Source organism: Varanus komodoensis, unplaced genomic scaffold (assembly GCF_004798865.1).
Source record: "Varanus komodoensis strain SLA01 unplaced genomic scaffold, ASM479886v1 scaffold46_3, whole genome shotgun sequence".
Classification (NCBI taxonomy): domain Eukaryota; kingdom Metazoa; phylum Chordata; class Lepidosauria; order Squamata; family Varanidae; genus Varanus; species Varanus komodoensis.
This window is the reverse complement of record NW_025336044.1, coordinates 1,438,115-1,463,525: the sequence shown is the minus strand read 5'-3', so window position 1 is coordinate 1,463,525 and position 25,411 is coordinate 1,438,115. Positions and strand designations below refer to the sequence as shown.

The following is a 25,411-nucleotide window of genomic DNA, read 5'->3' as shown; positions in this document are numbered from 1 at the left end:
GGCTCCGTTTTGCTTTTTAATCAAATTCTGCACCAAGGTAATCCAAATCCAGCGCTAAGGATATCTCAGTTCTGCAATCAGTAAAAATTACACATATTGGCACAGAGTCTCTTATTTTGCATAATTTCTCCTGTCGCTCTGAACACTTTGCACAATTTATTCATGGCTTAGCCAGTAACAGGGAGAATGAAGGCCCTGAGAAATTTCACTTCCCAGAGATTTCTGGGGGCAATACTGACACATGAGCAAGCATATCTTAGCAACAAGAAGCTTAGATGCCTGCTCTTCTTCAAATGAAAGCCGAACATAGAAATTCCTGGTTTTCTGTGCTCCCATTGTGTTTCTGCTCACTCCACAGAAATATCCTGGAGCTCTCTTTGAGCAGAGGGGCTGAAGTGGGTCTCCTCTAAGTAGGAAGTGGCTCATGTGAAGATGCAGCCATACTGCAGAATTAAACCTTTCCCACCCACCCGCATCTTCCAGCATGGCTGTTGATACCAAGGGGGCAGGAGAACCACATTGAACAAAGTAGCAACCATCACAAGATTCTTCTGGGCACCCTCTGCTTCCATTGCAGCACACAATGTGTTTGCTCACACACGACCCCCTCATTCACAAGGGACGTGCCGGACGTCCATGGCTTACTTTACACTAATCAAATGCCCTTGTGTGGTACAGTTCAGCCTCACCTTTTCTTCCATCACAGAACTCAGGGAGTTCCTGGATTGTCCTCCATCCATGCCCTGATGAGACCCAAGCCCACTTAACTTCAGCAGATCTGAAGACCATGTCTGGGGATTTCTAGGACCATCTGCCACGGTTTCAGGCATGCTCTGCTTGCATTCGTGCAGACACTTTCACCCCTTTCTGGGATTATTCTAGCCAGATGCTTTGTCATCCAGCCCCGTCATTGAAGGATGGCCCCAATACGATCAGAAGCTTCTCCCAGCACCAGCCCGTGCTCAACACAGAGGCGCAGCATATTCCGCTCCCTTTCCCAGTCAGTCAGGACAAACAAAGAAGTCAGTCACATGAAACAGAGATCTGAGGAACCTCTTTGCAAATTATATTAATATTTCCAGAGGGGAAGGAAAGGTGAGGCCATGACCATCCTGGCCAGTCGTTTGCTCTAACTCGCAAGCTGTACCTGATACATTTCTTATTGCTTATGGCCATTTCAGAATGGCACTCGAGTCACTTAGACATTTCCTGCAGAAGACACAACAGAAACAAATCTGTGGATATAGGCTTTCACTCTTCCTGTGAAACGCGACACAACAACAGGAACAGGAACAGGAACAACAACGACAACAGATGCACGGCACAGCACGAGAGCAATCTCAGGCCCTAAGGCAGCCAGCCCTTCTCCCCAGCATCACATGGTGAAAGAAATTTAGGGTGGCTCAGCTGTAACGAAAGAGTGCTTAAGGGCCTTCTTCTGGCTTGGAGGCTCCGCCAACTTGCTATTTGTCCTGGGGAGGCAGGATGATTTGCCTTTTCGAGGGCCATGTTCTGATGGGGGGTGGGGGCAGGGCTGAGAACAAAAGCTTTGGGCTGAAAGCAAAAGGGTTTAGGAACACCATGCCTCAAACGCTGCCTTAAAGCTGGTCTGGCAGTAGCGAAGTCAGAAATGGCACTACAGTCGCTAAACCACTGGGCAAAAGCTGGACACCATCAAGTAATCTGTGTTGGGGGAAGGGGGCTCAGCCTGCTAGGACCCCCCAAGGGAGAGCTGTGGCCCCCAAGACTTAGATTCTGCACCCCAACCCTGCCTCTTTTCTCTGCAGCATCGAAGTTTAGGGGGAAAGGTCCTGGCTGTGGCTTTTTCTTATTACTCTTATTGGAATTCTGAATTCTAGCCAATGCAATTTGAACTTTGCTGGTAAAGGATATATTTTGAAATGGGCTCAAGCTTGCTTATGTGGGATGGCTTGCTCACACTGCTTGGTCAACTGCCTGTGTATATCACACCTAGTGCTTCCTACTATGATCTTTGTCTCTTCAAGCAACAAAACTGACCAGCTGCTCATAGCTAAAAAGAGAGCAGGCCCAAAATGTCCCCAGGAGTGGCAACAGCCCTGCGTTCCAAGCACTGCCTCAACCCTGAGGCATCGGTGGTTCCAATGCCGGATGTTTCTTCTTCAGGTTTCAGTCTAAATCTTAAAGGAACTACCCTTGATGCCAAACGTACTTTGGAAGAAGTTTCAGTACCATGGATAGCTCCTGCAGAATTCAGATCCAAGCCAGAGATGCCAAGTTGGACTACCAGGCCCTGGTGATTAGACTAGAACTGTGTGCAGGAACCACACGACTTTCTTCTGTACTTTGGAGTAAAAGCAAAGGGAGAAGGCAGAGTTGCTGGATAACAGATTTAAGCCATTTTGGTTTTCCAGGGCTCTAGATTATGCAGGGGATGACAAGAGCACAGCCAGTTTTCTGTCACAACACTTGGACAAGAAGGATGTTGGGGAGAGGCCAGAGATGATAGGCTTGGCCCAGCCCTCTCTTTCCTTCCATTCTAAATGCATGGGGAAGATGAACTTTGGAATAGGGCTAACACAGCCTTCCCTGTCCTGGTCCCCACTGGATGTGATGAAATGCAATTCTCATCATCATCATCATCATCATGCCATTTCTATGCCACCAGAGGCTGGCTGGCTGGCTTGCTTGCTGGCTGGCTGGCTGACTGGCTTGCTTGCTTGCTTTTAAAGAGGAGTGTTCAAAAACGAAATCCCCTTCGCACTATGTTCCCTCTACCACTTCACGACTCTACTGCGGTACTGTGGCATTATGTCCAAGCTGAAGAATATTAGTGGAAGCCAAAAGTCTTTTGCTGTGGCTTATGTCATGACTCAGGATTTCATGCAAAGTGAATTTCAAAGCAAATTCTGGGTGGAAAAAAATCAGAGGAATTTTGGCAAAAAGCAAAAGCATTTTGGGAAGATGGGCTGCATTTCTTAGAGGGAGGCTGGAAGGGCTCCTCTTTCCTTTCTTGCACTCAGCTGTTTGATTTTAAGAGATATGAATTCACCTCTTTTCCCACTAAGGACGTTGGAACCCTGGTGAATGAAGCCAGTCCGGTTATTAAGACTGGGCATTTCTAAAAAGTTGTGTAATAGTTGAACAAAAAATACATAATTGCAGTCAGGCAAGGCACTTTAGCAATGGTACAAAAAAGATGAAAAGCCAAGGCAAGCTGGTAAAGGAAAGAAAAATGCATAACGGTCGTGAACTTTTAAAAGCAGCAGTTCAGTCCTTAAAATTGGGTCCTTCCACCTGCCATCTCAATTCCGCCTGCCACAAAAGGATGTCTGCACATTCTTTGCTCACATACACCCTCCAGATGCAAAAAGAGCTTGGTTAAATTTGCTTGTGGACTGGATTGTTCTCAGGTCCCCTTTGCTCCTATCCAAGAGGCTGTGTGGAAGGAATCCAAATGACAAAATTGGATTTCAACAATCAGGAATTAAGCTCAAAGACAGATGCATTCTCCGCATGGAGAAGCATCTGTTTCAAATCACCCTGAAATAAAAAGCACCAGAGCTTCGGTCTGACCCTTCCCACATTTCTGCTGAGTGGCTCCACATTTCTACATGCACCCTCGCTTCCCACCTCATGATGGCCGGTTCTTTAAATGTATGGGCCATTCCCTTGCCAATCTCCCCCTTCCCAAATCAACTGCCCTCCCCCCTTATTTGTCAGGGAACAGAAATGGAAAATGAGAGTGCAGATTTGAGCTCACCCCCCGACTTCCAAAACCAGGGACCAGTTCTGCCAAATCCCTGTGTGGCAGCCAGGTGGCTGAGGACTTGCGGGGCTTTCCTCTCTCCACACACACAGGATCGAGTTTGTCGCAATTACAGGTTGGGGTCGTAGATCCCAGTTAAGTCATTTTGTATTTTTTTTTAGAAAACGCACTTATTTGATGAGAACTCTTATTAATTCGATGAGAGCACTATGAAACGTTATGGCTGTTTGAAATACGGGGCTGTTCTCTTGTTCCCACAGGGACAACGCTATGTACCAAAAAGTCCCAGGTACAGACACGAGGGACTGCAGACCTGCACAGGTTAACTCACGGCGTCAGTGTGCGTGTGCCAGCACCACGCTTTGCCCTTGCTGGGCGGCGCTTGCAGGAGAGGTCGCTGGTTGTTTAGGCCTTGGGCAGGCAGTGCTTCACTCCTGCATAGGTGCCGCTGTTAGGATTTGGCCCCCGTTTTGCTTTGCTTTAGCCAAACCCTCAAATTAAACACAACATCAGGGCTTAAGCCACAGAATAACTTGCCCCCTTCCTGTCAGAGCACATATAATGGGGGGGGGGTCACGTCCCTCTGGGAACTTCCATGGCAACAAGTAGATGGGCTAGTTAAGCAGAGGGCTTGAAGTGTCGCCTGGAGGTTGAGGGACCCAGGATTGGCCGGTGCTTTTCTGGTAACCGTAAAAATTCATGGCCAGGACAGGGCTGACTTCCAGGATGGTGTGAAATTATCCTTGAACTGTTGCTGTTATTGCGCCATCCCATCCAAGAGCCCAGGTGGCTCACCTGGCTCCATTTGAATCTCAGAACGACACCCCTGTGGGCAGGTTAGGCTGAGACTGAATGACCGGCCCAAAGGCACCAAGACAGTTCGGTGGCCAAGAGGGGGCGAGACCCGGGTCTCAGGCCCCCAGTCCGACATCATCCGCACACCAAGGGGGCTCTTACACCGCATGGAGGTGCTGGGCTTTGGGCCTGCTGCCCCCGTTCAGCAAGAGTGTTGAACCTCTTTCTACCTGAGGGCCCAATTCAATTTCAGAGAACCCTCTGGGACCTCATTCTGGGGTGGGCGGGGCCAGAGGCCAAAGGGGAGGGGCCAGCATGCAAACACCCCAGCATGTTTTTCGTTTACTGCTCTTCCTGCCAATAACTAGGCCTAAGGTGAAGCAGTTCTACCCTCTCGATGGAAAAGCAGACCATGGAAAACCTTGATAACCACCCACGTGTGATCAGAGGACAGGCTTTCTGGCCTCCAGAAGAATCTGGAGGGGATTGGGACCCTTGCAGGGCCAGACTTTAGCCATGGGTCCAAAGTTGCCAACTCCTGTGATCTGGTCACTTGGTTGACTCACACAAACACTTGCTTTCTCTCAACTATCAGCTATGGAGGAGTTTGAAATCAGCTCCCAGCAGAAGGTCCAGTTTTCATCTGCATTTGGAGACCACGAGTCAAGATGGAGGTCTCCAGCAGGAAACTGTGCAGGGAGAAAAGAGCCAACTCACTCAGCAGACCATGCTGTAGCTTGGATCAGGGCCTCACAGGCTGCTTTTTGAGGACTGAACACAGACATGCTTCTGGTCTATTTGGACCCACAGGAAAACAGGAGGGCTTCTCATGAGACCTCCCCAGGGAAAACTGAGGCAATCAAGCCAACCTCATGAGCTCTTCACCTTCTCCATTGTGCAGCTCTGTGCTGGCCCTAAAATGCTGCGTTGCGGGAAAATGGCCTGGCATGAAATGCACAGCATGCAGCAGAGGTAGAGCAGACAGACTTGAAATTCTTCACCTTATTTGTGGGCGGAGAAATAGCGGCAGGGGAGGGGGCCATTTCCTTGAATTGCTCCGGGTGGAGGGAAATCCTCCAACCGTTTTTCACACAAAATGTTCACAGCTGGCAATGCTTGGGGCAGAGCTTTGAATGTTTTGGAGTGTCCCGAATCACAGTAAGGTGGCCACAGGACATTTTTCCCTCCTGCCACACACCTGTCCGTTGCCCCATTTCCTAGGCTACTCGCGCCTCCTAATCTGGACTAAAGAAAGAAATGTGCTTATGGGAATGTGACGCTTCCCCCTGAGCATTAAGTGGCGTGTTGAAGCTGAGACCATCGCCTGTAGGAAAGGTGATCGCCATCAAAGGGTATCCTCAGGTCTCTCCTCATAAGTAAGGTAAGGCCCCCAACCCACGAGGAATTTTTCTCCCAAATGCCTTCTTTTGGATTTCTTTTCCAAATCATTTTCTCATCTAGCAAATGAAATGGGAATGGTGGAAAATGTGGAAAAGTTCAGCACAGAAAACTTTTCAAGTATTATTTTAAAAAACACACACATTATGGCGTCTCTATTGGTACATTTTAGAGGGTTGCATTTGCCATTTACACAGACATGGCATAAGACAGATGCAGACTGATGCCTTCAATTAATTAATTGGCTTCGGTAGACCATTACAGCGATTTTACCAGCTGCAGTGAAACTGTGTCCATGTTGCAACATAAAAAGCCAACCTGACCATCCAGCAGGCACCAAAATGGCACTGCATTTCCGTGTGATGTTTCTCACTTTCTGTTCCCCAGGTGCCTAGACTGAAAGCCTAGGCACCTGTGGCTCCAAGCCAAGGTCTGCAAATCAGAATTGATGAGCCAGGATCCAGAGATCCAACCAGCTAGTTCCACATACCTACAGGCGCTTTGGACTGGCTTTCCTTTAAAACAGAGGGGCGAAACTTGGGATATGGAAAAGAAGGAAGACTCTTGTTTTGCCTGGGACTGAACATACAATGTGCCCTTCATGGTCAGAACCCCTTTTTTAAGGGCTTCTCTTAAACTGTGGGGAGTCAGTTGGCTTTATCTTCTCATTATAAAATCCATAATGTATATATTATATATATTGCATTAGATATTTTTGTTGTTCACCATTTTGGCTAGTATATGTAGAAAGGCTGGATAGATGTTAAAATAAGGACTGCCCAGGCCTTCCTCTGGCACGGAAGTAAAAAAGGATGTACAAGACCAGTCCAGGTGGCCGGTGGACCCATCCTTGCACAAGCACCAGGACCTGGTCGCCCTCCTTGGCCAAGTCGAGAGAGTAGACCCTCGTGTCTCCGGGCCCCTCCTGCTCCAGGCCTTGCACGTGGCCCCAGAGAGGCCCAGTACTCCTGTGATCCCGAGAGCAACACTGAAGCAGCTCTCCGGACCTGCCAAAGCATGTGCTGAGCATTTGGCACAGTGACCGATGTTCCGAAGAACCTGGGAGCTGCCTTAGTGGCGGACAGAGCACTGGTCCATTCATGGCACCTTCAGGGATTGCAACAGGGTGTTCCCTGCCTCCCCATGGAGCGAACCCGCGCTCTTCCCTGCATGCCAAGGAGGTGTTCTACTCATGTGCAATAGCCTTTCTCAGAGGGAGTCCAAAGCTTGAGCACTTCCCCCGTTTGTGGAAGGTCTTCCATCGATACTTGATGTTGAAAAAGAGCTAAGAAGACATTCTCTGTTTGTTTTGTATACCAACATGAACAGACAGGGTTCTTCGGGTTTCTAGAACTGGGGTGCAGCAGTTTGGGGAACTGCTGCACCCCAAATATTTGCCCCCAAATATTTTATAGTCTCCATTGCCTGCAACAAGGAAACATGGGAACGGGTGGCAGCTTCTGCTGGGGTTGCATCCTGCCCTTTCTGACATCACAAGATGCCCAGTTGTCTAAGGTGATTCCGAAAGTGCTGCACCTGACACGAGGGCCCTTTCGGTCTCCTCCAACCTAGTGTCCTCCTGATGCATTGGGTGATGCTACCCATCATTCCCAGCCAACATGCTGGGAGAAGTAGTCCCACACATCTGGAAAGGCCTCGGGAGAATAGTCCCACCCATTCAGAAATTCCTCTCTAGGCATTTGTGAAGTTCCGCACACAAACAGGAAAGGATTGAATTTTGCAACAATATAATGTCATCTGAACTTGTATGTCCCGCTGGACATGTGGCTGATGCCACGTATTGGATAGGAAAAGGTATTCCTCACAGGGAAGCTGCTGAACTATCTTGGCTAAGACATCCAAAGAACTGGAGAGGAGACATTAAAAAATAATAAAACAGGAAGACAAAAGATCAGACCCCCATCATACCCACCTGCCCATTTCTTACCAGCTGGCAAGCTGCTTTCAAAAGGATGTGTCCTGATCTGGAGAAACCAATCCTAGCCAGGAGAAGTTCTGCTGGTTCCCTGTTTTCACTGAAATTGTAAATCCGAGGGCTGATTTCTGGAACCAGTGAGCAGAGGGGTCCACTGGTTTTTTAAAATATGCAATTGGCTTTTCTGAAGTGGCAGCCAGTGGGCAGGCCTGGCATTCCAGCAAAAGCCTTCTAGAAAGGGCTAAGCCACAGCCAGCGCCATGCTGCCTCCAGCCCCCGCTAGTCTCTGAGCTGAGCTTGATCAACTGCTCCCCTCTCCAAAGTCTGGCTTTTGGAGCCCCTCAATGCCTCCTGCAGAATGCCTGACAGCTCTGGACATGTGGAGCACACTCATTTTTGAACCCCACCGCCGACCCCAGCCCCACTCACCCATGGAAAACAAAATTCCTACTCCCAGGGAGCAGCAGCGCTCGGAGAGCAGAGTGCGGTGTGCTACAGACGGGCGTCCCTGCCAGTTCACAATACAGAGGGAAGTATTTTTGTTTTCCATTGTGTAATGCAGCCCCGCGCATATTCAGAGTGAAACGATGTGGCCTGGAGCCTTTGCAGTCTGTGCAGGTTTGCATTTACGCAGAATGCCACCCCGACAGGCCTGCTGCTCAGAGCATCCCATGCCGTCCAGAAAAATCAACTGGCTCTGGGCACCAAGTGTGGTTTGGGATGCGTGTTCCTCAGAGGATGGCTTTCCCCGACACACGTCCTCACTCCCTTGCCTGTAACATGCAGGCTGCTTTGGAAGGCACTGTACAATCCATGTGGCACACCGGCACTCCCAGGAGGGAGCCCTTCGTTTGAACCCGGAGCATCTGCTGCTCCTCCAGCCACAAAACAAACACCTGGAATCCCAGCTAACTACAGAAATTGCCCAGGAGATATTTGTCAGCCCTGACACTCCGTGCTTGCTGGGGAGGATGGGAGTTGGAGTTGGAGTTGGTGCTGGGCTGGGGAGGAAAGGCTTGATCAGCCCCCCACCCACTCTCCTCTGCACTGGGCACCTCTCTAGCACAACTCAAGTTGGCCAAGTGTCCAGATGGGAGCAAGCAGACCTAGCATTCGAGAGCCTCTGCAGGGAGGTGGGGGGAAAGCGAGGGGACCGGATGGGAGTGAGGCCTGTGGAGCCCAGCCGGCAATTTACGGCGCGACCCGTCCCTGAATGCGCACGAGCGCATTGCGATCCCAGCGAAAACACCAACGGAGGGCCTCTCGGTGGGAGTCACCGTTTCCTGACCTACAGTGCGGTTTTTATCTTTGCAAAATTTGTCCCAGGGGTGGCCCAGCCAAGGGGGTTCAGGCCAGCTTGCTGCCATTTTCCCACCCTGAACCGATGTTACAAGAGGCAGGGGGTAGGAAGCCCACCCCTCTCATTGCTTTGGAGGGAGAGAGCATTTGAGAGTGTCCCAGAGGGACAGCCGGTATAGTGACGGTAAAGACAATCACCCCCACAAATATTTTGATTTTACTGCCAACCCCCGGAAAATGGCCAGCGTGGCCTCTCCGTTTCCCTACCCATGCACAGGGCAGAAAATTGGGGGTGGGAGCACCCACAAAACAGATCGGCACCACCCTTCCTCTGGGAAGATGGCTGTGCCCACCCCCAGTGCTGTCCTGCATATAGAAAGCTTTAAAAAAAGAGGAAGAAATGATTGAAAGATTGCTCTGGGATCACTGCCCCGACACTCCCAGGTTGTGGTCAACTTTTCCCCGGTTCCAGCTCTCTCACACCAGAAATTTGCTCTTAGTGGGGCTCACACCTGGAGAGCAAAATGCGCATTGGCCACAGAAGCTCTGTTGCCCATTCGAGCTGCAACATCCGTTACCACCTTTAGACCAGCTTCATCCCTCCGTAATGTTAAATTCGTATGGAATGTTTGGCGAGGGTCGTCTGATGCTCCCACCCAGACTTTTCTGGCATGGTAACCCCCCCCCCATTCCCATCCCCCAAAGAACCAGACTCTGAAATATGTGAATGCAGTGATGCTGGTGTTTGAAGAGCAGTGAGATGACACAGGTGGGCTTGGGCCATTTCAGCCGCTGTCTGGAATTAGGGCTGGTGATATGAAGCTGAATCAGCACAGTGATTCCAAAACGGCTCCCTCTGAGACCTCGGGAGAGGAGAGGCTGCTGTCACCGAATAGCACCCAAGTGTACGTCCTTTGTAGCTCATATTGCAAAGGTTACCCCAGTGGTCCTTGAGTTTCAAATAGCACAGATTTGAGAAACAGTTCTGGCTCGTTCTTCTCTTGCTTTTGGGTTTGCTGTTGCTTGATGCTCAAGGACAGACATTTGCTCAGCCCTCAATGAAAAGGGGGGGGGGGTCCCAGAACATGAGCGGCTTTCCCCATCCTTTATGCCACCTGCCAATGTGTCTGGTACACGGAGGCACAGCTTTATGCCTCCCTGGCTCAGCCCAGACACTGAACATGATCCTGTTCTCCTGAATCCTGCCTGGGTCTGCGCTTGAGAAAAGGATGGAGGCCCACCGCTGTTCTTACCTATGCATGAGGGTATTCTGGAACATCATGGTATTTTTGAGATACAGTGCTGGCCGCCAATTTGCTTGTGTCTTCTAAAATGTCTTGTCTCTTATATTACACTTTTTCATCTCTCTGTTTTATTTTTTGACGTTAAAAAGGACTTTTGGGTTAGCAATCCACCCTTGCGGTCACTATAAAACAGACTCCATGTTCTCACACCACTCGTGATCTTCAAGGTTGTAGATAAATTTTGTCCTATGAGATGGGTTCTGGCCAGTGGGGTCCCGTCCCAGATTGTCCAGGGTCAGCGTGGAGGCAAAGAACTCGCTCGTGCTGAGTCCACCTTCATGGTTCTTGATATATTTCTTGTAGTTCTTTCTCAAGCATTGCCAGGTGGTGGTGTACAGGATGAACGCAAGTGATTTCAGAGTGATTGCGATGCTCACGTACAGGTACCTGTAAACCACGTTGTCGTACAGAGCACACGCTCCTTGTTCGCCACAAAACGTGCTCCAGAAGAGGCAGGTGGAATCAATTCCCGCTCCAAAGATGAGGGGAGGTGGGATAAAACCTGTGCAGGTAGGAAACAGATGTTTAATGCTGGCTGGAACATATTTAAAGGGGGCATCTTCTGAGTCCCCCCTTTCCACCAAATCTTCTAAAATCTATTTGCACAAGATACATAGAAACAGAGCGAGTCAGAAGGGGTCTCCCGGGCCATCTAGTCTGACCCCCAGCACCAGCCAGCTCCGCTCATGACATGCCCACCATGTGCATGTCCAGCCTCTCCTTGAACACTGCCCCCAGTGGGGCCTCAGCCACCTCTCGGGGAAGCCCATTCCATGCCCTCGGGGTCCTAGAGGAGAAGGGGGAGGCACGATCAAGATACTATAAGAAAGGGAAGAGGATATGGGGGAAAAGGTGCGAAAGTCCACAAATGTATCCAGAAAGACAGCAGGTGACATCAGCACTTAAACACATTCATTAAAAGCAACAATCTCTTCAGCAGTAATCCCATCAAAAGAATTCAATTTGTCAGACAAAATTTGTCCAGTCTATTGCTTTAACCTTAAAGTAGTAATTACTGACATTTATAAAAACTGTGTTTTCTTTAGCAATTAATTAAATTGCTTATAGTAAACTTCCCATCTTTGACTGGCCTTCTGTTAATGTTGTTAGTGAATTTTGCCATTATTGCATAGTCAGCTAACTGTCTTCTGAGCCCTTTACAAACTTATCATAGCATCCTAGAACAGTAGAGCTGGGAGGGACCCTGAAGGCCATCAAGTCCAGCCCCCTGCTGCTGCAGGACACCAGTTTACGCCATCCCACTCAGATGGCTGGTCAGTTTCTTCTTGAATGTCTCCAGGGTGGGAGAGCCTCCCACCTCTCCAGGCAGCGGGTTCCACTGTCGTATTGCTCTGACAGCAAGGAAACCTTTCCTGATGTCCAGCCTGAACCTGGATTGTCGCAACTTGAGCTGCTTATTCCATGTCCTACACTCTGTTATCAACGAGAAGAGAGCGGTCTTAGCAGCAGACCAAAAACTGTTCCCGCCATGCCCAGCCAGGCATCCCCCTCATGCTCCTAAGACTGACATTTAGAACCAGGGTGGGGATGGATATGGACATTCACAGACGGATGTTCGGCCTGCGGAGAGTCCCCACCTGTCCCCTGTCCTGATCTCCCTGCACTCCTCTCTCACGCTACAAAAAAGGCCCCTTTTCAAAAGGCCTGATTGCAGCACAGAGGCCTTTTGTGGGTGTGGGGCCACCAATGGAGGCTTTCAGAAAGAGGGTTCACTGTTGTGGAGAGGTGGGGTGTCAGCTGGCAAACGACGGCTGAGCGATCAAGACGGGGCCTCGTCACGGCATCTTCCCATGTAGCCTGGCCATCGCTGCTGATGCCGCAGCTGACCCGGCCTCCCGGCTTGACACAGTGCCCTCGAAACCATTTTGGCAGGTGCCAGTGTATCATTCCACCAGGGTTGTGCTCACCTAACAACCGGAGGAGAAGGAAGAGAACGCCCAAGGCGTAGGATTTCAGCTCTGGGCTCACTGTTCTGTAGAAGAGAGACATCCAGGCAGAAATGAATACATACATGCAGACACTTCAGGACAGTGGTGTTTGTCTCCACAAAAAAGCTTTAATTAACAGACCCACCTGCCCCCCAACCCTGACAGCTGAGTCTTGCTGCCAGCCAAGATGACACGGCTCATCTTCAGAAAATCAGATAATTGTACGACTTTTTTTTCGCTCCCACTCTGCTTCCCCCCAGGACTGAAAACAATCACAGTTGCAGCTGTCTGTTAAGAAATAAATCATCTGTGATGAATATACCAATCATTTCTCAATATACTAAAGAATCAACAGTGAATCCTACAGAATTGCAATGGGCACCTCCTTTCCGCCAACAACCTAGTGTTTGGGGTTTTGTGAGAGTTTTTCCCTGTCCAAAAGGCCGGAATACTTCTCCCTAGACCTGGCTACTGATCCAGTAAGAGCTTTAAGCTACCACAGGCTTGTACTGATCAGAATTTGTGGCCCAGCCTGCCTTCCCTCCAGCCTTGCTTTCCACTGGTTTAGGGCCTTCAAGCGCTTTCTTGGAAACTTGGCCCTCAAGTTTAAAGGACTTTTACCTGAATGCACATGGTTCTGTGTCAGACATGAAAACAGTCCTGCTAAATTGGAGGCCAGGTCCGACTGGTGGTCCAGCCAGCTGCTTCCGGTCATGCTCAGCCAGATACGCAGGAAGGCTGTAAAATCAACTCTTCCTGTCTTCTACTACAGCAAGTCCCTTCTACAGGCTGGGTGCGGAATGGGCTGGTGAGGCCATGGCAGTCTGCCCTTTCCATGGAGCGGGGGCTGGCACCCCCACCCCGGTCCGCTTAGCTCTGGGTCCAAATGCATTTGCTCGGCGCAGCGGGGCTTGCTGCCTAGCTGAGTACAGGGTCTTTTTGGTGGGGTTTCCTGAGGATTTTTCAAGAATGCATTACTTTCTGCAAAGTGCCTGGCACCATGAGATGAAGGGCAGTGCATTTAAATAAATTGTGGGTGGCTCTCTTGTTATATAGAAGCGTCTGATTTCAAAAGGTTTCAATTTTTGTCACTTCACCCTCCTTTTATCCTCTCTTCTTTTCCTTTTTGCTTGACAGGCCTCTGAGATCATCAAGCATCTAAATCCAGTGTCCCACTTCCATGGTCACAGACACTAGCGCCTAGTGGCTAGAGTGCAGGACAAGGACACAGAAGATGCCGGTCCGAGTCCCCACTCAGCCATGACTCTCCCTGTGGGACTTTGGAGCTGCCTCAGACGCTCAGCCCACCCTACCCCACTGCTCTGAGCATGAATCCCTGGAGAACGTCGTAAACCCCTTTGATTCCCTTGCAAGTGATCGAAAAGCAGAGAATAAACGTAAAATAGCAGTCGCAATAACAACAGCAGCGGTGCCTGTGGACTTGGAGGGGGACACACTGAGGAACGCTCAGGACCATCAGGATTGCTCAGCAGGCATTGCTTGTTCATGCTTCATTACCTCTGCATGGCCCACTGCAGTTGGAACAACTGAGAAGAAACCTCCCAGGACTGGCACCCAAGAACCCCGTCCTGTGCCATCGGATGCCCAAAGGAAAGCCTTAACCGGGGGGACTGGGGGACTGGGTTGGTTTCAAAGGAAAAAGGAACCCTTTCAGATATTAGCACCCTGCGAGGAAGGCAGTGGGGAGGGGATCCACACGCAGAGCGTCCGCAGGGGGCGGCTACAATCGCTTATCGAGGCAACACTAGCCAGAGTGCAACGGTGAGCTGAAGACAAACTTGTTTATTCTGGCACAGACTTTCCCGAAGTGCCACCCATCTGCAGCCGATCTCCTAGCCTGAGGCCAGACGCGGTCGATGCAGGACCGGGCAGCCGAGGGTCGGGATAAAGAGCTCCCCACACTCCGTGCGCTGCTCCTGCTCCGAAAGGGAAGCCAGCTTTCGAACTGGCTTCAAGGGGAGGCAGATGGAAGCCAGCCGCGAACACAGCGCTGACTCGGCTCTGAAGCCGAGCTGGGAACGCCTCTGGAGCACGTGCCAGTGAGTGTCTTGTGGGCCTCCTTCATCCTCCAGGCACGGCTGAGGTAGAAGGAGGGTGCGGATCGGATCGGCTCGCGCCCTGTGCTTGTACTTAAACTGAATGAGGCACCAGAAACTGGCCGGGTGGGCGGGGAAACCTGAATTTGGCAGCCTGCGTTGAAAACAGCCGCCAGAACAATTAAGGGCCTGCAGCACTTTTCATACGAGCAGCAAATGAAGGGGGGGCTTTAACATGGGAAAACAACCATTAAGGACCTGACTGCCATGTCATGTGAGATTCGCAGCTTGCAACCTGTCAGTAAACCTGAAGCATTTAACCCTGAGTGGGTCTGTCTGATTTCTCCTGCTTACACCCTTCCCTTCCTCGTTCCTGCTCTCCGTATGCTGTGCAGCGCAGTGGGACCTTTCCCTGTTAATCGCGGTATATGAGAAGCAGGGGAAGAGTGGATTTTGCCAGGACTGCAGCTGGTCACAGAAGGGCAGTGTCCTCCATCTCAGCGTTCCCCACCCCCTCCCAAAAAAAGTCCTGCTGCACAAGGCGATCCCAAGCAATTCAGCCCTAATACAATGTCCCCCAGAACCACTGCAAGTGGCCACGATCCGTATCTGGCGCCGGCTGCAGGGCAGGCGGCGAGATGCTCTCCATGCCCTGCTCCATCCATCCAGGCATCTGTCTCCCCACTGCCTGCTCCCCATTGTGGTTTCCAGTTCCCAGGCCTGAGAGAAGGGCAGGTGAACAAGCAAGGTGCACAGGTGAGGACACGGAGCGCCGCCTTGCACGAACGCCCAACGGTGCCAACTTGCGATCTCGGCTATGGAAGCACGGGGAGCCCATGAGCCAGGGCATGGGTGCGGAGGGACACTGCGCCAGCAGCCAGACACACCGAGGGAAGGTATCGCAAGAGTGCAAGGGCAGAGAGAGTTCCTGGGCTCTCAGAATACAGAGCCGGAGTAGGAAACCCTTTTATGTGACAGATGCAGTGACGGGCATGGCCAAAGCAACACCTCCGGGGGCCAAACGCACAGCTTCTCACGGAGCTACCACACTTCGTCACTCACAAGAATGGCTGGTGTTGCTGCACCCACAAACAGCCCCATGGAGAGAAGGGGGGAGAAGTCCGTCACAGGGAAGGAAACTGAAATGCACCTCCAATCAAAATAAACCACCACCAGTACAATAATAGAAATAATAACACACATGATGTAGAAGCTCATATCCGCACCTGCTTGTCCCCCTGCACCAAAAGCGCCTGAGCGCCAGGTGAGCCTCACCTGATGAGAATGATGACGGACGGCGTCTGAGCCATGGACCCGATCATGCTGCAAACACACATCACGCAGAGGAATGTCAGGAAGGCCTGCTGGCACCCGGGGCTGGGGCACTTCCCGGGAATGACCGTGGCGTTCTCGGCTGCGACCGACGTGAGGCATGCGCATCCAGTGAGGTTCTGGAAGAGAAGTGCCGGGAGGTTGCTGCGGATGCTGGTGCTGCAAAACCGGGGGCACTGTGCGTGCAGCACCCCTGCCAAAAGCAGATTCCGGCCGGTGCATCACTTACCTTTGCAAACCTTCATGTGCACATTTAGCAGCAATGACTCTCATTTAAAAGAAATGCAAAATGTCTCACCACAGTCCAGGCCTGTCCGATCTACTGTCGGGGTGCTAAGTGTGGAGGGGCAACTCTGGGGGCCTTGAAGGCTCTCCCTCTTCAGCTTTGAATTTGGTCTGCATATCCATCAAACACGGGAGCACCACCTTATGCTGGCTTTCTAGCCAGGGAGTGGGGACAAGGCACTGCCTAACTGCATTCAGCACTATCATTCCGGCATGTGACATTTCTGCAAGCGCACCACCAGGCATGTCTTCATGAACCACGAGGGCTAAAAACGTTGTTTTTTGTTAAAAGGATGACAGCCTCCACCCTGGAACATAAGCTGCTTTCTAGCAGAACCATGGCGTACAGCTGGGTTCTTCTCCCCTTTCCTGATGTCTGTGCCTCAATTCCCCCACAGTACTATTGGAGGGCTGCCCTGGAAGCAAAGAAGCCACGCCATCTGCCCTTCCGCCACGTGGAGGGTGTAGCGTGGCCCAGTTACAGTCCGCCTGCCTCAGTGGCCTCCCTTGCCCTTCCCTTTCATCTCCGCTTGGCTACTCCAAGCCTTTGAAAGAAGCGCAGCTGCAGGAAAAGAGCCACTGGCTCAGACCTCTTGTGAATACAAGGATCAAAGGAAGACTCTCTGTCCCTGCATTAGGCTAAAACGTTTCCAAATTAAAGCTTCTAATTACTTTTGGATTCTCCCCCGCTTCCACCCACGTCTCCTAATTATGCTGGAGTGTATTAAAAAGAACGCATGCAAGGCCTTTCCCAGCCTCCTTTCAATGCCCCCAAACAATGAAGAGAGAAGGAACCCCCTGCCCCGCTGTCCTTGCAGAAAGTCCCAACCCTTTGTGGAGAGCAAGCTCTCTACCCCAGCGGAGCATTGGAAAGCACCGGCCTGGAAGGGCCTGGGTGCTGGAAGCGGGCAAGATAAGCTGCAGTCAACAGGGAATCTGAAAGGAAAGAAAGGGCCACATTCCCCTTTCATCCAGCAACTGAGCAGGGACTACATGTGCCGTTCAGGTTCTGCCCTCCTTTGGGTTTGCCCTCCTGGTCCGTGGGGCAGGGACAGGACCTCAGCAGGGTGAAGAGCTCAGTGATGCACCAGTAAAACCACCCATGACCCACTGGGCTGCGGGCTTTGCAGCAGCCTTCCTTGGGAGGCACAGTTCTCAAGGGGCTCCCTGCCCAGGGAATCCTTTGCACCGTGGATTTCGAAACACGGGATTTTGGCAGCAAGTGGGGGCTGGGGGAACTTTCCTGCAACCGGAAAGCTTTGCATACATATAAAGACTTCCGTACTGTACAGAACCCTTGGGAAAGAGCTGGACCTTGGAGGCCCACACCTGTTTGCGTGAGGAAGTTACTTTTTTAATATCCCATCTTTCTGCCAAAGGACATCATGTAATATGACCAACAATAACAACCTAAGTATAATGAAATGAAATCTTAATTAAAGCTGCATAAAGGCAAATGGAAATGAAATTAAAACTAGCCCAACCACAAAGAAATAAGTAGCAGCAGGTAATTGGGTAAAAAAGAAAGAAACCAAACCCTTTCCACAGATGCTGAAGGCTGGCTTGAATAAAAATGTACTTGCCTGCCAGAGGAAAGACAATGGAGTGGGAGCCAACCAGGTGCCCCTTAGTGGGCGTTCCAATGCCTGAGGGCAGCCACCAAGAAGGCCCTGCTGCACATGAAAAAGATCTCCTGCAAGGATCTTAAATCCCCAGCAGGCTGGTATGGGAGACAGCACCCTATTCCCAAGCCTTCACAGGGCTCTGGAATTGTGTCCAGAAGTCACATTCAGTGAAGCTGTTGTAACAAAGAAGCTGAAGTTTCCAGCTGACATTTCCGAGCAGTTGTCAAAGGCAGCTGCACATACAGCTCATTAAAGCGGTCTGAAAATGATGTAACTAGTGCACCAATGAGCCAGCAAGTTCCCAGCTTCTGCCCTCAGCATCTTCAGGTCGCACTGGGAAAGACCTGTTCCTGAAATCCAGGAGACCTGCTGCTGCTGGTCAGTACCGGCAATACTGGGATGGAAGGCAGCCTGCTGCTACTGAGCTTCTCTATGGAGAAGTCCGAACAGACTTCCCAGGGATGCCCAGGTTACTCCTAGCACTGTCTGAAAACCACCGTTACAGAGGAAAATAAAAGGAATCCACTGAACTAGAATAGATTCCCACCAGGAAGAGAGTTTGCATGCCATGCTTTGAAGATCCGTAATGGCTGAATTTACGGTTTGGGCAACATGACGGTGGAACCCAGGATCTTGGTGGGTTCTCCCACACTGAAGACCTTCAAGATGCAATCTGAGCGCCAGCTGAGCGCAAGCTTGAACCTGGACAGGGCTTGCCCCCCCCCCCCCCAACTCCACGCTTCTTGGATTCCGTGATCGCATGAACTCCATGTTCGTGTTTTTCCTTTGTTGCGAGATGCTTCTGGAGGCAAAGTGGCAGGATGGGTGGAGTCTTGGCAGAACCCAGTTGCTTCTGGAAGAACATGGAGCTGACCAAAGCACTTTTTAATCTTTCTGGGTAAGTGACTGGTCACAAGACGTTTCTTCTGCTTGCCCCTTGAAGACTACATTTTGCTCTTCCGGAAGGTTTCCACGTGCCCTCCTCCCCCACATCCCAGCATGTCCTTTTCTGGGCCAGAAGGCAGCAATATTGCCACAAGCAAGCCTGCCCTGCTGGATTTTCAGGCCACAGCAGCAACAAAAAAGACCTTCTGTTCAAGAGTTTCAGAGAGCGGCACTTCTGCATGTCTCCCCAGGGGGTCTTAAAAGGAGCCTCGGTCTTCCGCCGATGCCCTGACATGCGTGACTGAGGAGAAGGCAAGCGAAGGCGCTCCAAGATGCCGCTGGAGTGGGCGACAGCAAAGGACTACGTCTGGTGAGAAAAGGAGGACCAGAGCACTTGGGGATAATTCCACCTGGTGATCTTTGCGGTTTGAGGAATACAAAACACCCTGTGGAGCTCCTTTCGCATTCAGCAGGATCACCTCATCCCTGTTTTCGGAAAGTGTGGCCATCCAGGTGATCGCTGCCGCGAGGAGAGCATCTTGGTTCAGCAGACTTGCCCTCCATCTTCAGCAATCGAAAATGTACACAGGCAAACACAGGCTGTGGCACTTAATGACCTGACTGCACAACACTGGAATCAAATAGTTCTTCTACTGCATTTCTCCCATTGGTTCTTCCATCCCTTCTGGGAATGCAGAAAATCCGACTTATTTTTGGCAAGGGATGGAGTATCAGTGAGATTTTCACGGAGGTGGACAAGAGAAACGTAAGCAAGGCAACTGGGAGGTGGAGCAGTCCTCTGCAGCTAATGGCTCCCCAACTCTCTTCCCCACTCGATCTCCCTGGACAAATCTGAAGGTGGTCACCTCAGGAGCCAGTACTCCCGCTATTGGTGCTGGTGGTCGCCGCCATTTCCCGATGTTCAGGAGGCCTCCAAAGCTCTGTGAGGAGAGCTTGAAAGAGCGGTGTGTGCTTAGCCTCCAGGGGAGTCTGGACGGCACTTTTAAAGTCCTTGAAAGGTTGTCACACAGAGGAAGGCCAGGATCTCTTCTCAATCATCCCAAAGAATAATGGGCTCAAGTTACAGGAAGCCAGGTTCCGGCTGGATGTTGGGAAGATCTTCCTGGCTGCTGGAGCAGGAGAGAAATGGAACCCCTGACCTGGAAGAGTTGTGAGCGCTCTCACTCCTCTTTGTGATACCCATTCAAGTACTTGTAGATTGCTATCCTCTCTCCCCTCACTCTTCTCTTCTGCAGGCCAGACACACCCAGTTCTTTCCATCTCTTCTCACAGAGCTTCGTTTCCAGTCCGGGAATAATCCTTGTTGCCCTCCTTGGATCCTTCCCAGTGTGTCTGCATCTTTCTTCAGCTGTGGTGCCCAGAACGGGAACTCGTACTTCACATGACTGCAAATTGATACTATGATTAAACACAGCCCTAGGACCATGAAGAAACATGGCTGGCCAGTGGTGACTAAAGGGTTAGATCATGGACTTCGGGGATGTGGGTTGGAATCTCCACTCAGCCAGGAAGCTCCCGGGGTGATTTTGGGCCAGGCACTCACTCTTGGCCTGACCGGTCTTGCAAAGAGAGTGGAGAAGCACTAAGCAAGCTGCTCCGGCTTCCTCGCAGAAGGCAAAACAGCAGCAAATCAACGCACTAACAACAATAGGGAGAACGCGATAATTACCGTGCTATTGCATCCAGCAAAGCATGACGACAGGTACGTGACTCCATCTGCCCCACAGACGGGAGTGAAGGAATCCGTTTGGCATTTGCAGTGGTTATTGCAGGCAGAATATGGGGCCAAGCTGGAGGACAGCCCTGACCTGGAAGAGAGGAAACGGGGTTGGGGCTCAGTGGGATGAGGAACCTGCAGTTGGCAAGGGAGAAAGAAGGACCCGGCACACTCTCTTGCCCCAAAACCATGGCTTCCAAGAAGGCCCCAAGTCCCTGTGGCTGTTGCTTGCAGGGCAGATGGAGAGGAATGCAAGGACCGCCAGAGCCTGAAGGCAGCTCCTACTGAGTAGCCGCCTTCCTTGCAACTGGCACAGATGGATGTTGGGATAACGGAGCGATGCTCGGCGGAGACTGCCCCGGCACTGAGAAGCCAGAGACGCGCGGAGCCCTGCAGGGGCCAGCTCTGGGGGTGCCAAACCGGGGTCCCTGGGGCACAAAAGCCTGGCTGGATCAGACCAAAGGCCTCCCTCATCCCACTGGCTATTTCGCTTGGAGCCAGAGAGAGGCTGAACTGCTGCAGCTTCGTTACTGATGGCCTGAGCCTTCAGCTGCAACATGCTGGCGTCTCTGGTAGCCCTGGCCCAGTCCCCTTTGGCCCTGCCCCGTTTGCCGGCCTCCAGGCAGCTTCTCTGAAACCTAATCTATCCCTCAGGTTCGACGCCGCTGCACGCAAGATTCGCAGGCAAACCCTGGTCCGGGGAAGCCCATCTAAGCAGACCGAACTTTTTCCCCTAATCAGGTCTTGCAATTCGGATTCTTCCGGAGTGCACTGTTGTTGCTGCGCAAGTGCTTCTTGGAATCCGTGCTTGCAAAGTGGGGTCCCAATTTGCGCATTTTTGAGGCTAGGGAAAGCATCCCCCTGAAGCGCCACGCCTGAAACTTCCCGGAAAGCCTCGCGATACTCACTTGTTTCCGTAGGGCACCGTGACCCCGGCCACGGGGCCCGTGTCGCAGCCCAGGAAAAGGAAGGAGACGTAGCAAGCCGTGGACACCAGGTTCACCAGCATGGCCATCCGGATGGCGCCCAGCGCAGAGAGGCTGAGCTTCTTCACCAGGAGGCCTCCCAGGAAGATGCCGAGGCATGCGCAGGGGATCGCCGTCATGCCTGCAGACGTGGCAGAGGGGCGGGGGAGTCAGACGAGGACCGGAGGGAGAGCGCTGGGTTCAAGCCCTGTTTGGCTGCTGGCTCTCAAATGGAGAGCATGATTAAAGAAGAGGCATGCAGCCCTTTATTGATTCGTAACTTTTCTAGACCATCCATTACCGAAGTCTTGGGATGGTTTAGTAATACAAAAAATAAAACACAGCATCCTAAAATTCAACTAACACTAAAACCCCAATTGAAACAGCCAGGTCTTAAAACACTGGGAAAGTAAAAAGGTTTTGGGGTCTGAACACACAAAAGTGGAGTTGGTCTTGCAAGGACCTTTAGATAACATCACCGCCAAGTAGCAAACCAAAAGCCTAAGTCCACGAATCAAAGGGAACAGGGTTGAAAACCTTCCATCGTGCATTCAAATCACCGAATGCCTTCTGGGGCAAGAAAGTTTTCACAACCGACTCAATGCTGCCCATTCCTTCTGGGAAGATGCCATCACTGGGGTGCCAGGCTCCCCTCCTGCCCCTTTCGTTCATAGGGAAGTCTCTGAAGTTGTTCTTTGCCTACAGGGAGGGCCGCACAGAAGCAAACACTCGCACCAGTGTGCCAGCCCAAAGCTGTTTAGGGCTTTATGCGTGAGCAGCAGCACCTTGAATCGGGCCTGGAAACGGGTCTCGTGAGATCTAGAGAATGCGCACTGGGAAGCCCTCCGCCCCTGGCATTACGCAGGAGCGCTGGCTCCAGGCTTTGGCAGTGCAGCCCTCAATCAGCTCCTCCCTCCGAAAGTGCCACTCCCATCAGCTGCCCTTCCTCTTCCTCCTCTTCCTCATCACGGCAACTGCTTGCTTGCTTGCTGGCAGGTGGTGAGCCTGTGAGTTTGCAGGCAGTGGCACTCCGGGGCCTCTCCTCTGGGGGCCCCTGCTGGGACACGGACTCATTGCAGGGGCCCGTGGCGCCCCTTTTCGGCACCCATCCCCACTATGGCTACTTACCCAGCAGCTGGTTAGCAGATGACGTGGTGAGATTGAACTGCTGCTCCAGGTACTTGCCGAGGAAGGCGGCAAAGCCAGCCACCACGGCGATCTCCATGCAAGCCGCCAGGACGATGCACGTGAACACCGGGTTGGACAGCAGGTGCTTGGTGACCGTGGGGATCACTGGGGGGAGGAGAAGAGAGAAGGGAGGTCAGCACGGCGTTCCGTTGGAGCCTCCCTAGCACCCGAGACATTCTGCTGGCTACCCGGCAGCCCAGCTGGGGCACCTGCCACCTGTGTGGTGGGACCCCATGGCTGTTGCTTCCCGGGGGAAGAGCTGCTCCCGCCGGCCACTGAAGTGACCCATGCCCATTTCCTGACAGGCCAGTGGCTCCCACGTGGCCCTCTGACAACACCTCCAAGTTAGCAGCACATTTCCGGACAGGGGGCTTCTGGCCGAGCGTGAGGAGAAACACCCCAGTGGGGCTGGAGGCTTGACGGTGGAACAAAGAGCCTGCAGGGACCGGCTCTCCATTGCCAAGGCACTTAAGTGGTGCTTTCTCCCAGCTGTGGGGACCTTCTCCGTCACAGGGGGCTGGCTTGGAGGACCCCCGGGCCCCGTCCCTGGCTCTGTGCAGTTGCTCTGGCTCTGGCTGGTGATGCTGGAGTCTGGGCTGCATGAGAATGTGATTCTGCAATCGAAGGGGAACATCTGGGCTGCATCCGCTGATGAACTGAATCCTGGGAGTCCAACAGCCTCTACAGTGCCATGGAGAATTGACCAAATTCTTTGAAATCCAACCTTTTGCATGACTTGGGCATGTGAACACGCCTTTCCAGCTCAGACTCACAACCTGTTGCCTCCACTAGCACACCCCGCCACTTCTTGCACCAGGCAGCATTCCACCCACATGTGTGCATGTGCACACATGCGTGGGATTCCCGTGTTCATTGCCAAGATCTCCTCAAAGCCTGGCCTTTAGCCACAGAGCTTCCGCGAGAGGCTCTCTTTGTTTCTGAGACGGGAAAGTGAGAGCAGAGAGAAAGAGCGAGGGAGATTGCTTTACAAAGTGACTCTTAAGTTAATGAATCAGACAGAGCATTTTCTACTTCAGTGAGCATTTTAATTATTCTGGAGATAACGCAGCTTGAGTGAGATGGAATGCTAATGCGAGCAAGAAGAACCTCACTTCGCCTTAATACCTGGCGACTAACTCCTCCGTGAATTAAATGTGAAAATCGTTACTTTTGAAAATGATCTCTCTAGCCAACACAGGACTTGTTCCCCTTTCAAATACCCCAGGCCTTGCTTCCCACTCTGCTTTGTGCTTCAGAGACCTGAAGAGCTCCTGGATAACGCGGCTGGGGCGAGAAACAGGAGCGGGCAAACGCCGTCCACATCCTGCTGTGAGGCAGGTGTGTTTATATTCTCTCTTCCCGACATGCTGGTCCAGGATGCACAGCAGCGATGTGCCGTGTGTCCAGATGTTGCCTGGCTGTCCAGATGTTCCTGGATGGATTGACCCGGCCAGGAAAGCCAATGCTGAGGGTTGCTGGGAATTGCAATCCTGCAACACCTACAGGGTCACATGTCCCCACACCAGATAGATAGGGCATATATTTTAATGTGGCCCAAAAAGGCATGTATTTGGTCTGCAAACTGCAGGTGGGAGTGATACGGCCTGGTAAGCTATGACAAGGGAGTGGGGGGCTTGGCTCCTCCAGCTCTAGCCAGCCAATGGGAAGGAGTGGGGGGCACACAGAGCAACGCTGGGATAGGAGATATTGCCTCTCCTGTCGTCGCAATAAGCTCGACATCAAGGAAATGCCAGTTCCCCGTGTGCCTTTGTTGATCAAAGGCATCCTTTCCTCACTGCAGACATAAAACGCATCTGTTCATCCCGGCAGAGAAACCTCCCCGGAGAGAGACAGCCCGTCGCTGCCCGGTGGGACAGCTGTGCCCTCGGGTGAGGCAGGGAAGCCCCATTTTGGCTCAACCCGCACAACACGAGGTCCTTCACGAGCAGCCAGCTGCAGTGCGTTGCTGGGCCATTCAAGGCCACATCATGCTACAGAGCAGAGTTTGCTCGCACACCACAAGCCACCCTGGCAGGCCATGGCTTCCTTGGGCACTGGTCAACCCATGACGGGTTGCCGTGCGATGGAAGCCAGTGGGGCCATTCCTCCAGGGGCTACGGGGTCCCCTTGGCAGTCTCGCCATGTTGCTGCCTGGGAGCGTCTTGCCGCGGTCGGGCCCGGAGCTCATCTGGTCTAACAGCCAGCTGCACACGGGATCCCACCAACCAGACATGGGTGCAATGGTGCCCCTCTGCCCATGTGCCCCGGCAACGGGCATACTGCCTCTGAAGCTCATTGTCTTGCATTCTGGGCCTAAGAGTAGCTAGCCACAGCTGCAGTTCTCCCACACTCCGAGCCCCGGGAAGGAAGCTCCCTATGGAAAACATGGCAATGACGACACCGGGAAAGAGAGGGAAGCTGGGGGCAGGGGGTGTGGGAGCGACCTAGCCTGCTCCTGGGCCCGGTGATGGATCTAACCAGCCATTAACCTGCCAGCCTTCAAGCACGCCCCCTGGGGTGTGGGGAAGTGGGTCACCTCTCAGCTGCTGGAAGCAGGAGGTGGAATCTTCCACTCCTGTGGGGTGGTGCGGGAGGACTCCATTGCTTGGCTTCGGCCGCTCATAGTCCCCCTCGGGCAGCATGGCTTGCTCAGCCTCTGTCATCTGCTCTGGCTGGCGCGTCAGGGACTGCGGGAATCCAAACATCGGGAGAGACGAGAAGAAAAGTAAGGCACCACAGAGCAAGAAGCCCGCCCACCATGCGCCAATCCACCTGGGGTCATCGGGGGTGATGTCCAGCTTGCCTGCAAGGGACAAAAAAGACAGGCTGATTATTAAGGAAGGTGGAGTGCAAGGAAGCAACCTGGCCTGAGTCACAGAACTTCCACCCTTAAGAGCAGGGATGGAG

The 25,411-nt window shown here is 52.1% G+C and overlaps 1 protein-coding gene across 1 annotated transcript in view; it reads right to left on the bottom strand.

Moving 5' to 3' along the window:
* Window positions 1-1,047: 1,047 nt before the first annotated feature.
* The window catches only part of SLCO3A1 (solute carrier organic anion transporter family member 3A1), a 90,707-nt gene continuing 66,343 nt past the window's right edge, over window positions 1,048-25,411 (bottom strand). Inside the window, exons 5-11 of the mRNA XM_044445003.1 lie at window positions 25,041-25,307; window positions 22,445-22,609; window positions 21,260-21,458; window positions 20,304-20,442; window positions 15,762-15,937; window positions 12,409-12,473; window positions 1,048-10,982 (exon numbers count right to left, since the gene is read on the bottom strand). Of these exons, the coding sequence (XP_044300938.1) occupies window positions 10,603-10,982; window positions 12,409-12,473; window positions 15,762-15,937; window positions 20,304-20,442; window positions 21,260-21,458; window positions 22,445-22,609; window positions 25,041-25,307 (1,391 nt within the window). The 3' untranslated portion in view covers window positions 1,048-10,602. The remainder of the gene's footprint in view (window positions 10,983-12,408; window positions 12,474-15,761; window positions 15,938-20,303; window positions 20,443-21,259; window positions 21,459-22,444; window positions 22,610-25,040; window positions 25,308-25,411) is intronic.